Below are 18,688 nucleotides of genomic sequence, written 5' to 3'. Positions count from 1 at the left end.
AAATCACCTGCATATTGGAACACCAACAGGTCATTTATATAACATAAATAACCAAAAAACTCAGTGAGTATACCAAATTTTTATTATTGAAGCGGGATGTAATCACTGTTCCACAACATAACTAATGTGAATTTAAATTTATTTAATTAGTGGGAATCTTTGTGGTCCAAAGGAGCAGTACTCAAAAGATATCAAGTTTACTATAAACAGACTCCCTGCACGGATTCCTAGCAACGCACAACACGAATACCAATGAAGTGAGTACAACACCAAAGAATTATCCATATATACTACTTATATTAGTTCAATCCTTGTTAGTTCTGTTATAATTAGCGCAGTGATTATCCTTGATTATTATTAAGCAGCTTTTCCCACTAACAGGTTACACACACAGAACCTGTTTTAATCACCAGCAGCTTTTTTTATTTTTCAAACCCTAGCGTGGAGCGCCAGTGTACAATTCTTCTACATTCCTAATCCCTTACCTGGACGATCTTCTGATCAAGGGGCTGTCCCGCCGAGACTGCGACCAGAGTATTCAGATCACTCTGGACACTGTTCCGTGTCGGCTGGTTAGTCAACAGAGAGAAGTCCTCCCTGGTCCCAGCTCAGTGACTGGTGTTTCTGGGTATGAAGTTCGACACGGCCCTGGCCCGTGTCTTCTTTCCCAACTTGAAGTTTTCTTCTCTCTGCCAGGGAATCCGCTCTCTAAAGCGACCAGCTCCTCTTCCCCTACGGTCCTGTATGAGGGTTCTGGGGGAGATGATTGCCTCCATGGAAGCCGTGCCTTTTGCCCAGTTCCTCTACAGCTGGCCCTCGTCTGCTTGAGACAAGGGAACTGACTCCCTGGACCGGCCAGTACATCTGACTCTCAAGGTGAGGCAATCTCTGACTTAGTGGACGCTATCTGCCTCAGTTCTGCACAGGAGGTCCTTTCTCCCTCTCTGGTCGCAGGTCATCACCAACGGCGCCAGTCTCCTTGTTTGGGGAGCGGGTCTTCCTTCATCACACAGCGCAGGGTCGCTGGAATGCTCAGGAAGCCCTCCTCCCCATCAATCTTATGGAGATCAGTGCAATCTTGCTTGCACTACTCTGCTGGCAGTCCCCCTTCGCAGTCAAGCCAGTCCTCATTCAATTGGACAACGCCACGGCCGTGGCTTATATAAACCACCAAGGCAGGACTCGCAGCAAACAGGTTATGACAGAGGTGACAAGGATTCTGCGATGAGCGGAACGTCATGTCCCTGCCATATCAGCCATTCACATTCCAGGGGTGGAAAATTGGACTGACGATTTTCTGAGTCGTCAGGGCCTCGCATCAGGCGAGTGGTCCTTCAATCCCGCCGTCTTCAACCAAATATGTCAGAGATGGGGCACTTAGTCGACCTCATGGCGTCTCAGAAGAACCACAAGGTTTCTCTGGTCGTGGCCAGATCCTGGGATTCTCTGGCCATTGGCTGCGATGCCCTAGCGATCCCAGTTTCAGCTGCCTTATCTTTTTCTGCCTCTCCCCTTGATTCCGAGGGTCGTGAAAAAGATAAAGACAGAAGGGATTCCTGTAATCCTGATAGCTCTAGACTGGCCAAGATGTCCTTGGTATGCGGATCTGGTAATCATGCTTTCGGACGCCCCCTGGAGGCTTCTAGACCGTCCAGATCTTCTCTTTCAAGGCCCTCTCTTATACTAGAGTTCTCAGTCTCTTGAGTTTAACGGCATGGCCGTTGAGGCCACAGTCCTGAAGGAGGCTGGTTTTTCTCTCCAGGTCATTCAGACCATGATTAGAGCGAGAAAACCAGCATCCTCGCGCTTTTACCACAGATATTGGAAGGCGTTCTTTCAGTGGTTAGAGGAAAAGTTTGTTTACAATGTCCTTTTCCCATCCTTCCATCCTTGGTTTCCTTCAAGCGGGTCTCGACTCAGGTCTATCTCTCAGTACTCTTAAGGTCAAGCTTCCGCTTTGTCTTTCCTCTACCAGAGGGATCTGGCTTCCCGTTCCCAAATGAAGACCTTTCTTCAGGGTGTCGCCCACCTGGCACCACCTTACCATCTTCCAGATAGAACCATGGGATTTGAATCTCATTCTTAGCGCCCTCCAACGCACTCCCTTTGAGCCCATTCAAGATATTTCTTTCTTGTCATGGAAGGTGGCCTTCCTTATTGCCATTACATCTATCATGAGGGTTTCTGAGTTAGCGACATCACCTTGTCGGTCTCCATTCCTGATACTGCATCAGGACAAGGTAGTCCTTCGACCTGTTCCTTCCTTCCCAAGGTGGTCTCTTCATTTCACATCAATGAAGACATTGTCCTCCCTTCTCTATGTCCCTCTCTGGTTCATCCCCTGGAGAAGTCACTCCAAAAGCTGGATTTGGTGAGAGCTATTCGAGTCTATCTTTCACGAACTGCTTCCTTTCATCAATCCGATTCCCTTTTTGTCATCTCTGAAGCTCGTCGTAAGGGGCTCCCAGCTTTTAAGTCCACTATCACCCGTTGGATTCGTTCAGCGATACTAGAGGCTTACCGCGTTCAGGACAAACCGCCTCCTCTGGGGGTGAAGCCTCACTCCACCTGGGCAGTGGGGGCTTCCTGGGTTGTTCATCACCAGGTTTCGGCCTTACAGCTTTGCAAGGCCGAGACCTGGTCGTCCTTGCACACTTTTGCGAGGATTTGCAGAGTTCATACTCATGCCTCCTCTGATGCAGGCTTGGGTAGGATGGTACTGCAGGCTGCAGTTGCACACCGGCTGACCTAAGTCCATTTTTTTCCTTACATTTCCCACCCTTAGGACTGCTTTTGGACATCCCGTGCTTACCTCTGTCCCTCAATGAAGCGATAAAGAAAGAGGGATCTTTGGTACTCACCATAAAATCTCTTTCTTGGAGCCTACATTGGGTGACACGGCACCCTCCTTGATTGTTTGTACCGTTGTTGGGCCTCCGTGCCTTTGTTGTTGGGTTGGTACATATGTTGAGCTTTTGGTTGCTTCTCCTACTGCTTTAACACTAACTGAGGTACTTTGTGCCTGTAAGTGGGTGTATACTGCTGGGGAGGAGCCAATTTCCTTTTTTGCGTAGTGTCAGCCTCCTAGTGACAGCAGCATATACAGTGGGGAAAAAAAGTATTTAGTCAGTCAGCAATAGTGCAAGTTCCACCACTTAAAAAGATGAGAGGCGTCTGTAATTTACATCATAGGTAGACCTCAACTATGGGAGACAAACTGAGAAAAAAAAATCCAGAAAATCACATTGTCTGTTTTTTTAACATTTTATTTGCATATTATGGTGGAAAATAAGTATTTGGCCAGAAACAAAATTTCATCTCAATACTTTGTAATATATCCTTTGTTGGCAAAGACAGAGGTCAAATGTTTTCTGTAAGTCTTCACAAGGTTGCCACACACTGTTGTTGGTATGTTGGCCCATTCCTCCATGCAGATCTCCTCTAGAGCAGTGATGTTTTTGGCTTTTTGCTTGGCAACACAGACTTTCAACTCCCTCCAAAGGTTTTCTATAGGGTTGAGATCTGGAGACTGGCTAGGCCACTCCAGGACCTTGAAATGCTTCTTACGAAGCCACTCCTTCGTTGCCCTGGCGGTGTGCTTTGGATCATTGTCATGTTGAAAGACCCAGCCACGTTTCATCTTCAATGCCCTTGCTGATGGAAGGAGGTTTGCACTCAAAATCTCACGATACATGGCCCCATTCATTCTTTCATGTACCCGGATCAGTCGTCCTAGCCCCTTTGCAGAGAAACAGCCCCAAAGCATGATGTTTCCACCACCATGCTTTACAGTAGGTATGGTGTTTGATGGATGCAACTCAGTATTCTTTTTCCTCCAAACACGACAAGTTGTGTTTCTACCAAACATTTCCAGTTTGGTTTCATCAGACCATAGGACATTCTCCCAAAACTCCTCTGGATCATCCAAATGCTCTCTAGCAAACTTCAGACGGGCCCAGACATGTACTGGCTTAAGCAGTGGGACACGTCTGGCACTGCAGGATCTGAGTCCATGGTGGCGTAGTGTGTTACTTATGGTAGGCCTTGTTACATTGGTCCCAGCTCTCTGCAGTTCATTCACTAGGTCCCCCCGTGTGGTTCTGGGATTTTTGCTCACCGTTCTTGTGATCATTCTGACCCCACGGGGTGGGATTTTGCGTGGAGCCCCACATCGAGGGAGATTATCAGTGGTCTTGTATGCCTTCCATTTTCTAATTATTGCTCCCACTGTTGATTTCTTCACTCCAAGCTGGTTGGCTATTGCAGATTCAGTCTTCCCTGCCTGGTGCAGGGCTACAATTTTGTTTCTGGTGTCCTTTTACAGCTCTTTGGTCTTCACCATAGTGGAGTTTGGAGTCAGACTGTTTGAGGGTGTGCACAGGTGTCTTTTTATACTGATAACAAGTTTAAACAGGTGCCATTACTACAGGTAATAAGTGGAGGAAAGAGGAGACTCTTAAAGAAGAAGTTACAGGTCTGTGAGAGCCAGAAATCTTGATTGTTTGTTTCTGACCAAATACTTATTTTCCACCATAATATGCAAAAAAAATGATAAAAAAACAGACAATGTGATTTTCTGGATTTTTTTTTCTCAGTTTGTCTCCCATAGTTGAGGTCTACCTATGATGTAAATTACAGACGCCTCTCATCTTTTTAAGTGGTTGAACTTGCACTATTGCTGACTGACTAAATACTTTTTTGCCCCACTGTATCCATGGTTACCTGTGTCCCCCAATGAAGGCTCCAAGAAAGAGATTTTACAGTGAGTACCAAAAATCCCTCTTTTCACCACAACACTAGTAACTGACAACACTTCAATGATGCATCAATAATTTTAGTTTTAAGTAGGTATTTCCAGAAGGTCACTTTAATCTTTTAATAATGAAAGAATAAAAATCAAAAAGAACACAAAATAAATTTGTCCCCAGAGAGTAATTTTACTTTTTCAGCTACTCAAATCTAGACAATAATTTTATTTATGTGGCAATATAAGAGTCACGAAAAGAAAAGAAAAAAGGAAATATTTTAATTGGAAGGGACTAAAATAGTAAAAAAAAGAAATAGGAAAAAAATTGAACCAAAATTACCGTAACCAAAAAGGTTCACTTTACAGTACACAAATATTGAGAATTTTCAAAATGGTCTAATTTTTGGTACAGACAAAATTTTTTCTTTTCTACATAAGCCAATAGGATATCTCTTATTCTCTCCAAACTCAAAATAAAAACAGTTCCTATTACTTTACAGTTGAATTTTAAAATCTGAGAAGGCATGATCTAAATCATGGGAATTCCTATGGATATTAGCAAACTTAAGAACTTGGGTAAAACCTTCTCTTTCCAGAAAGTTTTCAAAAAACAGCAGAATTGTGCAATATGGAGATAAAGCAAATACACATGGCACATTCTCATCCAGATATTATGTAAAAAGTTACAAACATCCCTAATTCAAATAAATAATAACAAAAAAAATATGAGTTGTATGTGTTGTGTTTTAGGTTTCCTAGAATTCACTACAAGGAAAAAAAAAATGGCAAAATGTCACACAAATATTTACACTGTAATACCCAGGCTGGGTACAACGCTACAAAACTCATAAAATACATGTGGAGTAAACGTGAAATGTTTTTGTTTTTTTCTTTTTACTCTTCGTTCCGCTATTCACGCTAGCAGCTCGACTGTGTCTAACGTGACTTCCATTCTGCATATTGCAAGATTTAGTCTGTGTCTTCATCCAGTTCATAACTGTTTTTTTCATAAATATCCTTTACTAGTAAAACCCGTATTAGCATGTTTTCCAAAGTGTTGCGATCCAGGGGATTTGACGTGAACCATAGAGAGGAACCAGAAGAGGGGCTTTCAGGAGTCAAATAAAACACATCCATTCTATGGCTGAGATTTTCTGGGCTGGAATGAGGCAGAAACAAAGATCTTTAAATAGTTAAAGGTGGAAAGAGAAAAAAACTAAATTCATAAAACTGACTAATGTGAAACTAATGGCAATATTCAGAGCAACATAACATTGGAACATGTGGCTAAGAAATGCCACCAACCACATCATGCAAAGCACATCTTTTAAGGCCACATTCACACGTTCAGTATTTTACATCAGTATTTTATAAGCCTAAATCAGGAATGGAGCAATCAGAAGAAAAGTATCATAGAAACACGTCACCACTTCTGGATTTATCAGCCACTCCTGGTTTTGGCTTCCAAATATGGACGTAAAATACTGACCAAATACTGACCATCGAAACTGGCCTAAGGTCCAGCTGCAGAGAAGTGTATTCCTGCTTTACCTTTTAGATAGATAGTATTCAAAAATTTTCACAGGGCAACGCGATGGGTCCGCTGTGTTTTCAATCTGTTCCAAAAAGGTCTCATCGTCCTCGTGTTTTCTTTTCCCAGGTACAACTTTATCTATCAGAGAAGTATAACATGATGAATAACAGGCACAATAAGAGGACATTGAAGATGAACGAATTGTTGCCTTGTCAAAAGTGGACAGTTTTTGCACTCATCTTCTCGTGGTTTATAGTTTTTGTGTTTGTTTCTACTCCATTATGCTCTTAGAAAGATGCACCACATTTTATCAAGTGTCAATTCTTATTTTCTTCAGCATGGATGCAAAGTTCAGGGGATTTTAACAATTGTCGATTTCTTGAGGCAAATATGACTTATTGTCCTCAAACTTGAATGAGGAAAATATGCAGATAAAAAAAAACGCATGTGAGCTTTTAGAGCATTTTTGTAGTGGAACCGGACTAAACACATGCAGTTCGCACAACTTAAAAGTTGTCAAAATCAGAAATAAAATAAAAGAAAACATATCAAAGAGACAAAACCGCAGGTGAAAAACACATGAAAATGTACAACAATGAATGTGAAAATGTCGTTGCAAACTAATAAGTGGACCAGTATGTAATTTAAGAATGCTTTTTGCAGAGTCAGGAGCTGTATGGAGACTGTGCAGACATGGGAACAATATAAGATAGCGGGACTCGCATGGTTCATTACCACTTCTGCCTTCCTTATAAGTGTATGCAAAGCACTGAAAGAGTTTTGTGTAGCCAGTATGGTAAGCACGAACATGGCTTCCTTCTCCCCTCCTAGGATGTGATTTCTGGGATGGAGAAGGAGACCCAGATATCACTTAGCAAACGCATATCAGCTCTGAAGTGCAGTCAGTAATGTGAACTTGCGCTGTAACTGGGGCTACTAGTTAGTTACTGGGAAAATCAACAATTTAAAGTGACGCCATCATCAGAAAATAACCTATTGTTTAAGTCAGGTTTAGGTTTCATTTTTTTTCCCACCATTTTTTCCCCCCATATCTGTACAAAAAATTGAAATCTTGCAATATTCATACTGGACACAGGCTTTTTTTTTGGTTCATAGACTAGTTTCAGGAAACAACACATGTACATAGCCACAATGAACAAAGTTGGACCCTGCCTATTCTCCTGAAGCAAAAAAAAAGGAGCCTGGATGAAGGAAGGGTCGAAAAAGAAGACTGGAAGGATATAAGGGCTCGAAAAGAAGCCTGGAAGGGAATAGGAGGTGGTCGGAAAAGGTGCCTTGAAGGATGTGGGGGTGGGGAATCTTCATCTGTTTAGAACCATTCTTTTCTTTGGCTCATGAACCTACATTGAAAACTACATGTGTTTTCCGCCCGAGATCTCTTTCATGCAAATCTAATATGTGAAATTAAAGACCACCCTACACCCGAACCTCTTACATTTCTGCAGTTAGACTTCATTATAGGGATGCATGGTGACCTTAGTCCTATACAGTTGAAAAGGGAAGGTTTTAGGGTCCTTAACACAGAGCATGTGAGCATAATACTGCTTCAGTAAAGAGGTGATTTGTAGTATTACATGGCTATTAAACGAAATGGAAAATGGGTGGTTGACAGCAGGACATTTCATAAATGCGAGTCCTCAAACCTATACATTTACCTTCACTGTCGCTCTCAAACAATGAAGATTCCTGGTACTGAAGACAAGCCTTTTTCTCTTGTGTAAGGGGATTTCCTTTCCACTCTTTTAAGACGCTACCAAAAGAAAGTCTTAAATGCTGATCAACTGTCCTCAAATTAAAATATTTAGTATTAAAGTAGAATAAGGTAAAAAGCAGGGACATGGCAGATTGGGTTCCCAGCTGATTTGCTTGCCACAAGTAGAGTTCCTCAACGCGAGAGAATATGGAACCTGTGGAAAAGTAGAAATTCATGAGGATACGTATCACAACCCCGATACTGCCTGGCATAGTCAGGTCACACTCGCTGAAACACTTACCATCTGGTAAAATACTTGGTTGCCAACTTCTAAGAATATCATTGAGCCCCTGCCCAAATGTCTCGTAATCTTGATCATGAAATATATTTTCAGTCTTCTGGCTAACAGACAAGAACTAAGAAAAAAAAAAAAATTCTATTACATCCCTATTCCACTCACCAGAGATTAACAAGAGCTTTACAGATTATGCTGCATCTTGCTAAACTCTTGCTAAATTGCTCAAATTGTCTATACTATTTTCCATACGAGAAAGTGGGTGTGCAGAGCAGCCCAAATACGTCAATGTTTTATACTAGCCCTGGCATTCAGCTGGAAAGGACACATGGGAAGGAAGAGCTTCACGAGTAGCAATCAACAGCTTTATTAACCCCTTGGCAATCATGTAATGGAAGCATACGTTACACAAACACAGTATTTGTATGGAGCGGGCTCAGGAACAGAACACGCACCATGCCTGGAAGGTTTTGGCTGTGTTTTACAGCCGGCATGTATCAGTGACAGCTGTGACCAGATTTGATTGATTGTATTTAACCACTTACATACTGCTGTTAACCACTCAGCAGCAGTTTAATAGCTGGGTTGTGTTGCTTTGTGCTTGGCTCCCACTGCCTCACCCACATTATAATAGCAGGGGGATGGGGGGGGGGGTTCCATAACAGAAACCTTAGACATCTTTTCCCCACCATAGCAACTTGTTGCCTGAGGCTGGGCTTCATGGAACGTCAATTTCACTGTATACTGCAATAAAGTAGTACTGACGTAGATAGAACAAAATTATAAATAAAGTACCCCATTTTTGGGATCTGGGGCTGGGTGAAGGCTTATTTTTTGCGCGCTGAGCTTACGTTTTTATCGAAACTATTTTGTGTGTAGATAAGATGATCTTTTGATCGCCTGTTATTACATTTTAATGCAATGTTGCGGCAACAAACAAAAAAAAGTAATTCTGGCATTTTGACTTATCTCGTTACGCAGTTAACCAATTGCATTCTTTCTATATATTGATAGATAGGGTGATTGTGAACGTGGCGATACCAAATGTGCATTTTTTTAAATTATTTTAATTGGTGGTGACTTATTTTTTAATATCTTTAAAAACATTTTTTTTTTTTGCTAGCTTTAAGGGTATGTGCACACGATGCAGATTTAGTGCAGAACTGCAGCAGATTTTTCTGCAGCAGAAACGCTGCAGAACTGCACTGTGATCACAGTACAATGTAAATCAATGTGAAAAAAAAAGCTGTGCACATGGTGCAGAAAAATCTGCGCAGAAACGCTGCAGATTTCAAAGAAGTGCATGTCACTTCTTTTGTGCAGTTCTGCAGCGTTTCTGCACCCCTCCATAATAGAAATCTGCAGGTGCGTTTTTGATGCGTTTTTCTTGTGCAGATTTGTGCACCAAAAACGCATAAAAAACGCATAAAAAACGCACCAGCAGATTCTGCCAGGAGATGCAGATTTAGTGCAGAACTGCAGCAGATTTTTCTGCACCAAATCTGAATCGTGTGCACACAGCCTAATAGTCTACAATCATTTGGTCACCTGTGCTACACATAGCTTGGGCTACAGCCCTGCTTTGTGTAGCTACAATGCTCACCTGCTATGGGCACCGACCGCTGGGCGGCACTCATAGTGATCCGGTTATGACATTCACAAGGGTCTCAGATGACATGTGCTGAAAAAGATGCGGACTCATCTCTGAAGCCCACATCAAATGGGGAGACCCGATAAGCGCCCATTATGAAGGGGTTAAACAAAGATTTCAATTTTTTTAACCACTAAAATGTATGTATTAACATAAGAAAAATAAACTTATAAGTTTGGCATCGCTGTATTCGCATTGACTTTGCTTCTAGGACCTGAATAACCTGAGATTTTAGCATCCACCGGGCGAGGGAGAAAGAAGAGCTGGAATTTGTCTGCTGATCGTCTGATCTTTTTCTGCGCATGCATACAAACTAGATCACAGATGGCCAAATTCACAGATTTCAGTGGGACTGGCAACCATTTTGTGTTAATGATGGGGTCTCAACTCTTCCTAATGTCAAAGGTAAGAACAACACGTAGGACACGTGCAATTTCAACCTCATCCTTTTGTTCTGTCAGCGGCAACTGGCAGTGGTTTATGTTTTCTCTTTAATGAGAGACAGACACTTTTGACAGAGCTTAGCTACATGTATGAGGTCTCGAGGAGTAATTGATCAGCCAACTTTTTTTATTTTTTTGAAGGGTATGGACCTGCTTAAAATATGAACTGGAGGAGTTAATTCTTTGTGTTTACTTAGTGTCCTCCTAGTGGCAGCAGCATAACACCCATGGTCCTGTGTCCCCCAATGAGGCGTAGGAGAAATATGAACTACAGATAAAGATAATGTAAACATCTGCCACAGAGTCAACATTCAGACAAAAACCTTGTGTACAAATAGGTCTCATGGTTAAACTACTGACCTCCTGGATGCCAAGACACAGATAATAAATGCTGTCTGGTGCATAGCTATCTCCATTTGGTCTTCGCACTTCTCTAATAAAACATGAAAGCCAATAACTGAGTGCACTTGGCGGGTGCAATCGAAGGTCTTCTTTTAACCTCACAGATTTATCTAAAAAGGAAGAAACAAAGACAAGGAATGAGAAACAAAAAAATTAAAGATTGAAATTGAAAGTCACAGTGTTTCTGCTAATGAAATTGGTACAGATGGGCAAATAAACTCTCCAGCTAGCAAAGTAGTACTACATGGCCCTGCGAACTACTTCATTGTATACAGCCAGAATCCAAGGCTCCTCTTTTGACCAGCCGAGTCTGACGCGGCGTCATATTTTTTCACGTCAAGCTTACTAATCAATAGAGGAGGAAGTTTAGGGTTCGCAGGGATCTCTTCCTGACTAAAGCGCTATACTTTTGACCATAATAGAAAAAAGGGAGCTGGAGGAATGTTGGTGGAGCTTAACCCCTTCCCAACCTTTGACGCAGCGCAGGCGTCATGAAAACCTGTGCCAATCCGACCTGTGACGTAGCATATGCGTCATGGTCGGATCGCGCTCCTGCAGGTCAGGTAAAAGGGTTAACTGTAATATCACCCGACCTGCAGGGACAGGGGAAGTGGTACTTGAGCCCAGGGAGGGGGGTGTGGCTTTGCCCCCCCGCCCCGTGGCTATGATCGCTCTGATTGGCTATTGAAAGTGACGTTTCACTTTCAATCAGAGCAATCGTAACATTTCACCAATGAAAATTGGTGAAATATTACAATCCAGCCATGGCAGATGCTGCAATATCATCGGCCATGGCTGGAGACCGCGATCTGCCCTCGACATCGCTCCCGTCCGCTCCCCCCTGCAGTCCGATCTCACCCCCCCCCCCCCCCCCCTCTTGGTCCGATCCCACCCCTGTATACTTACCGAGCTATGATGTCCCTCCCGGTGTCCATCTGTCTTCTCCATAGGCGCCGCCATCTTCCAAAATGGCGGCGCAGGTACATTTTGATCACTGTGATAGAACCTATCACAGCGATCAAAATAAAAAAAAATAATAAATAACCCCCCTTTATCACCCCCATAGGTAGGGAACATAAAATAAAGAAAATATATTTACTTTTATTTTTCCACTAGGGTTAGGGTTGCAATTAGGGTTAGAATTAGGGCTGCAATTAGGGTTAGGGGTAGAATTAGGGTTGCAATTAGAGTTGCAATTAGTGTTAGAATTAGTTTTAGGGTTAGAATTAGGGGTTGCAATTACAGTTAGGGTTGCAATTAGGGTTAGAATTAGGGTTGGGTTGCAATTAGGGTTAGGGTTGCAATTAGGGTTAGAATTAGGCTATGTGCACACGGTGCGGATTTGGCTGCGGATCCGCAGCGGATTGGCCGCTGCGGATTCGTAGCAGTTTTCCATCACGTTAACAGTACCATGTAAACCTATGGAAAACCAAATCCGCTGTGCCCATGGTGCGGAAAATACCGCGCGGAAACGCTGCGTTGTATTTTCCGCAGCATGTCAATTCTTTTTGCGGATTCCGCAGCGTTTTACACCTGTTCCTCAATAGGAATCTGCAGGTGAAATCCGCACAAAAAACACTGGAAATCCGCAGTAAATTCGCAGGTAAAACGCAGTGCATTTAACCTGCGGATCTTTCAAAAACGGTGCGGAAAAATCCTCACACAAATCCACAACGTTGGCACATAGCCTTAGGGTTAGAATTAGAGTTGGAATTAGGGTTAGGGTTGGAAATAGGGTTAAGATTAGGGTTAGGGGTGTGTTCGGGTTAGGCTTGTGGTTAGGGTTATGGTTGGGATTAGGGTTATGGCTAGAGTTGGGATTAGGGTAGGGCTGTGTTGGAGTTAGAATTGAGGTTTTTCCACTGTTTAGGCACATCAGGGGTCTCCAAACTGGACATGGTGCCACCATTGATTCCTGCCAATCTTGCGTTCAAAAAGTCAAATGGTGCTCTCTCCCGAGCCCCGACGTGCGCCCAAACATTGGTTTACCAAACATATGGGGCACAAGCGTACTCAGGAAAATTTGCCCAACAACTTTTGGGGTCTAATTTCTCCTGTTACCCTTGTGAACAAAAAAAATTGCTTGCTAAAAAATCATATTTGAGGAAAGAAAAATGATTTTTTATTTTCACGGCTCTGCGTTATAAACTTCTGTGAAGCACTTGGGGGGTACAAAGTTCTCACCACACATCTAGATAAGTTCCTTGGAGGGGGGGTATAGTTTCCAATATGGGGTCACTTGTGGGGGGTTTCTACTGTTTAGGCACATCAGGGGCTCTGCAAACGCAACGTGACGCCCGCAGACCAATCCATCCAAGTCTGCATTCCAAAACGTCACTACTGCCCTTCCGAGCCCTGACGTGTGCCCAAACAGTGGTTCCCCCCCACATATGGCGCATCAGCGTACTCAGGACAAACTGGACAACAACATTTGGGGGTCCAATATCTCCTGTTACTCTTATGAAAATAAAAAAATGCAGGCTAAAAAATAATTTTTGAGGAAAGAATAATGATTTTTTATATTCACGGTTCTGCGTTATAAACTTTTGAGGTTCAAAGTGCTCATCGCACGTCTAGATTAGTTTCTTGGGAGGTCTAGATTCCAAAATGGGGTCACATGTGGGGGAGCTCCAATGTTTAGACACACAGGGGCTCTCCAAATGAGACATGGTGTCCGCTAACGATTGGAGCTAATTTTTCATTCAAAAAGTCAAATGGCGCTCCTTCCCTTCCGAGCTCTGCCTTGCGCCCAAACAGTGATTTCTGACCACATATGAGGTATTAGTGTACTCAGGAGAAATTGCGCAACAAATTTTAGGATCCATTTTATCCTGTTGCACATGTAAAAATGAAAAAATTGAGGCTAAGAAATTTTTTGTGAAAAAAAAAGTAATTTGTGAAGCACCTGGGTGTTCAAAGTGCTCACTGTGCATCTTGATAAGTTCCTTGGGGGGTCTAGTTTCCAAAATTGGGTCACTTGTGGGGGAGCTCCAATGTTTAGGCACACAGGGCTCTCCAAACGCGACATGGTGTCCGCTAAAGTTTGGAGCCAATTTTTCATTCAAAAAGTCAAATGGCGCTCCTTCCCTTCAGAGTCCTGTCGTGCGCCCAAACAGTGGTCAAATTTTAACCCTTATAACTTCCTAGTAAAAAAAAATGTTGTTTCCAAAATTCTGCTGATGTAAAGTAGACATGTGGGAAATGTTATTTATTAACCATTTTGTGTCACATAACTCTCTGGTTTAACAGAATAAAAATTCAAAATTTGAAAATTGGGAAATGTTCAAAATTTTAGCCAAATTTATGATTTTTTCACAAATAAACGCAAAAATTATCGACCGAAATTTACAACTAACATGAAGCCCAATATGTCACGAAAAAAACAATCTCAGAATTGCTACGATTCGTTGAAGCGTTCCTGAGTTATTACCTCATAAAGGGACACTGGTCAGAAAAAATGGCCAGGTCATTAAGGTCAAAATAGCCTGGGTCATGAAGGGGTTAAAAGACCATATAACGATAATCACCAGACAGCTAAAGTTCAGTATATCGCTCCCCTGCGGCTCTTTTCATCTATTTGGATAATCATACAGTCCAATGGTTATCAATGCCCAGAGCTGTAGAACTGCAGGACGTCGGGAGTCCGGTAGCAGTGATGTGGAAGTTAACATATTATGACTTTCACAAACAGACCTAAACTAGTGCGTGTAGGGAGGACGAGGGCGTACTTACATTCTGTGGGCTCATCTGCAGCTATCCGTGCTTTTACCCAATGCTTCCAAGCATTGATGGCATAGGAATACTTCAGTGGAAACAAAGACTCTGAGTTTTCTCTAAATGACTGGTCAGAAACTGCTTTCCTCTTTGCTCCCTACAACGAAAAGTGTTATTTTGCATTATTTCAAATAAACTAAAAAAACAAAAGCGCTAGATCAGAAAATAATACTCATGTAAATGTAAAAAGGTTTGCTTGTTCTTAACAAAATAAGACAGTTGGCAAAACAGAGGAAATTGTGTCTAATATATGGAAAATTAAAGCCAATGTGTCACCTGAAAAAATGTTGCGGTCTCATCAGGTTTTCATAGAAAATTTGTTTTTGCTTTTAATGGAAAAATAAACATATCTGAAATCTTGCAATTTTCACACTGATCATTGAGCCACGGTCCAGTAGAAGTCTCAATATCATCACAGGATTACAAGGACAGGTTGCAAGTTTGCTTAACCCCTTCCCGACCTGTGACAGCGTATGCGTCATGAAAGTCTGTGCCAATCCGACCTGTGACGCATATGCTGTGGACAGAAAGATTGCGTCCCTGCAGATCCGGTGAAAGGGTTAACTCCAATTTCACCCGATCTGCAGGGACAGGGGGAGTGGTACTTTAGCCCAGGGGGGTGGCTTCTCCCCCCCCCCCGTGGCTACGATCGCTCTGATTGGCTGTTGAAAGTGAAACTGCCAATCAGAGAGATTTGTAATATTTCACCTATTAAAACTGGTGAAATATTACAATCCAGCCACGGCCGATGCTGCAATATACAATCCAACCTGTCCGCTCCCCCCCCCGCACTGTTGGTTGTCCGCTCCCCCGTGCTCCAATCCCACCCCCCGTGCTCCAATCCAACCCCCCCCCCCCCCCCCCCGTGCTCCAATCCACCTCCCCCGTGCTCCGATCCACCCCCCCCACCCCCCGTGCTCCCCCCACCCCATCATACTTACCGAGCCTCCCGGGGTCTGTCCGTCTTCTCCATGGGCGCCGCCATCTTCCAAAATGGCGGGCGCATGCGCAGTGCGCCCGCCGAATCTGCCGGCAGGCAGATTCGTTCCAATGTGCATTTTGATCACTGTGATAAAACCTATCACAGTGATCAAAATAAAAAAAATAGTAAATGACCCCCCCCTTTGTCACCACCATAGGTAGAGACAATAATAAAATAAAGAATTTTTTTTTTTCAACTAAGGTTGGGGTTAGAACTAGGGTTAGGGTTTCGGTATGTGCACACGTATTCTGGTCCTCTGCGGATTTTTCTGCAGCGGATTTGATAAATCCACAGTGCTAAACTGCTGCGGATTTACCACGGTTTTTCTGCGTATTTCACTGCGGTTTTACAACTGCGATTTTCTATTGGAGCAGTTGTAAAACCGCTGCGGAATGTAAACCTCTGCGTTTCCGTGCAGTTTTTCTGCAGCATGTGTACAGCGATTTTTGTTTCCCATAGGTTTACATTGAACTGTAAACGGATCCGCAGCGTTTTCCGCAGAGTGTTAGAATTAGGCTATGTGCACACGGTGCGGATTTGGCTGCGGATCCGCAGCGGATTGGCCGCTGCAGATTTGCAGCAGTGTTCCATCAGGTTTACAGTACCATGTAAACCTATGGAAAACCAATTCCGCTGTGCCCATGGTGCGGAAAATACCGCGCGGAAACGCTGCGTTGTATTTTCCGCAGCATGTCAATTCTTTGTGCGGATTCCGCAGCATTTTACACCTGTTCCTCAATAGGAATCCGCAGGTGAAATCCGCATAAAAAACACTGGAAATCCGCGGTAAATCCGCAGGTAAAACGCAGTGCCTTTTACCCGCGGATTTTTCAAAAATGGTGCTGAAAAATCTCACACGAATCCGCAACGTGGGCACATAGCCTTAGGGTTAGGGTTGGAATTAGGGTTGTGGTTAGGATTGTGATTGGGGTTATGGCTACAGTTGGGATTAGGGTTAGGGGTGTGTTGGGGTTAGTGTTGGAGGTAGAATTGAGGGGTTTCCACTGTTTAGACACATCAGGGGTCTCCAAACGCAACATGGCGCCACCATTGATTCCAGCCAATCTTGTATTCAAAAAGTCAAATGGTGCTCCCTCACTTCCGAGCCCCGACGTGTGCCCAAACAGTGGTTTACCCCCACATATGGGGTACCAGCATACTCAGGTTAAACTGCGCAACAATTACTGGGGTCCAATTTCTCCTGTTACGTGAAAATAAAAAATTGCTTGCTAAAACATCATTTTTGAGAAAAGAAAAATGATTTTTTATTTTCACGGCTCTGCGTTGTAAACGTCTGTGAAGCACTTGAGGGCTCAAAGTGCTCACCACATATCTAGATAAGTTCCTTTGGGGTCTAGTTTCCAAAATGTGGTCATTTGTGGGGGATCTCCAATGTTTAGGCACACAGGGGCTCTCCAAACATGACATGGTGTCCGCTAAAGAGTGGAGCTAATTTTCCATTTAAAAACCCAAATGGCGTGCCTTCCCTTCCGAGCCCCGCCGTGCGCCCAAACAGTGGTTTACCCCCACATATGGGGCATCAGCGTACTCAGGACAAACTGGACAACAACATTTCGGGTCCAATTTCTCCTATTACCCTTGGAAAAATAGGAAATTCCAGGCTAAAAAATCATTTTTGAGGAAAGAAAAATTAATTTTTATTTTCATGGCTCTGCGTTATAAACTTCTGTGAAGCACCTGGGGGTTTAAAGTGCTCAATATGCATCTAGGTAAGTTCCTTGGGGCGTCTAGTTTCCAAAATGGGGTCACTTGTGGGGGAGCTCCAATTTTTAGGCACACGGGGGCTCTCCAAACGTGACATGGTGTCCGCTAAAGAGTGGAGCCAATTTTTCCTTCTCTTCCAAGTGGAGCCAATTTTTCCTTCTCTTCCAAGCCCTGCCGTGCGCCCAAACAGTGGTTTACCCCCACATATGAGGTATCAGCGTACTCAGGACAAATTGGACAACAACTTTCGTGGTTCAGTTTCTCCTTTTACCATTGGGAAAATAAAAAAATTGTTGCTAAAAGATCATTTTTGTGACTAAAAAGTTAAATGTTCATTTTTTCCTTCCATGTTGCTTCTGCTGCTGTGAAGCACCGGAAGGGTTAATAAACTTCTTGAATGTGGTTTTGTGCACTTTGAGGGGTGCAGTTTTAGAATGGTGTCACTTTTGGGTATTTTCAGCCATATAGACCCCTCAAACTGACTTCAAATGTGAGGTGGTCCCTAAAAAAAATGGAGCAAAAAAAGGGGAGAAGCCAGCGCAGCCTAAGGTTAAGACGCAATACATGAAGTGCAAATGCACATATTAATTTCTAACTGTATTTTCAAAATGAGACATTTAGCAAACAATTGATCAATTCTTTGAGCCACCCCGCCCCTTCACGGCAATCTCACATTGGGGCAGTCCTACACTACGTTTTTTATATTCGCTGTGCCATAAAGGCCTCCTAAATGAACTAAATGCAAGACCAAATTAAAAACATGCTGTACCTGGAGCATATACTGAGTCACCCCCATGGCGCCTGAGTAGGCAAGCGAGGATAAAGGTTGACCAGGTCCAGACAGACATTTCGGATCCAACCTCCACACTGCCTATCTAGAGCCACAGATGAAGAGTGAAACAGGCTGAGGCACAGGTGCATAATTAAACAAAGCCTGAGGCAGGGCAGGGCTCAACCACTGAGGACTCTCAATTCTAAATATTTTTCTATCTACTGGCTAACACGGTACCAAGATATATTTCTTTCTAGTTTAACAATAAAAATTCAAAATGTGAAAATTGCGAAATTTTCGCCAAATTTCCGTTTTTATCACAAATAAACGCAGAATTTATTGACCTAAATTTACCACTAACATGAAGCCCAATATGTCACGAAAAAACAATCTCAGAACCGTTAGGATTCGTTGAAGCGTTCCTGAGTTATTACCTCATAAAGGGACACTGGTCAGAATTGCAAAAAAACGGCCAGGTCATTAAGGTCGAAATAGGCTGGGTCATGAAGGGGTTAATACATCACAGGACCCAAAATTCATAATAGGTGGTTATCACAGCTCACCTTCTCCCCCATTCCTTCAAAATAACATTTGCCTTAATCAAATAAGCTTGATACCAATTCAATACAACTGACTAGGATATTGGTCA

The 18,688-nt window shown here is 43.0% G+C and overlaps 1 protein-coding gene across 1 annotated transcript in view; it reads right to left on the bottom strand.

The window, feature by feature from the left end:
* Positions 1-4,862: 4,862 nt before the first annotated feature.
* Positions 4,863-18,688, bottom strand: part of ZMYM2 (zinc finger MYM-type containing 2) — a 122,427-nt gene continuing 108,601 nt past the window's right edge. Inside the window, exons 18-23 of the mRNA XM_069759095.1 lie at positions 14,519-14,657; positions 10,745-10,896; positions 8,297-8,411; positions 7,958-8,209; positions 6,299-6,419; positions 4,863-5,906 (exon numbers count right to left, since the gene is read on the bottom strand). Coding sequence (XP_069615196.1) covers positions 5,717-5,906; positions 6,299-6,419; positions 7,958-8,209; positions 8,297-8,411; positions 10,745-10,896; positions 14,519-14,657 — 969 coding nt within the window. The 3' untranslated portion in view covers positions 4,863-5,716. The remainder of the gene's footprint in view (positions 5,907-6,298; positions 6,420-7,957; positions 8,210-8,296; positions 8,412-10,744; positions 10,897-14,518; positions 14,658-18,688) is intronic.

The sequence above is a fragment of the Ranitomeya imitator genome, chromosome 3, assembly GCF_032444005.1.
Source record: "Ranitomeya imitator isolate aRanImi1 chromosome 3, aRanImi1.pri, whole genome shotgun sequence".
In the NCBI taxonomy this organism is placed as follows: domain Eukaryota; kingdom Metazoa; phylum Chordata; class Amphibia; order Anura; family Dendrobatidae; genus Ranitomeya; species Ranitomeya imitator.
The sequence above is the reverse complement of the archived record's forward strand: the minus strand, read 5'-3'. Positions and strand labels throughout refer to the sequence as shown.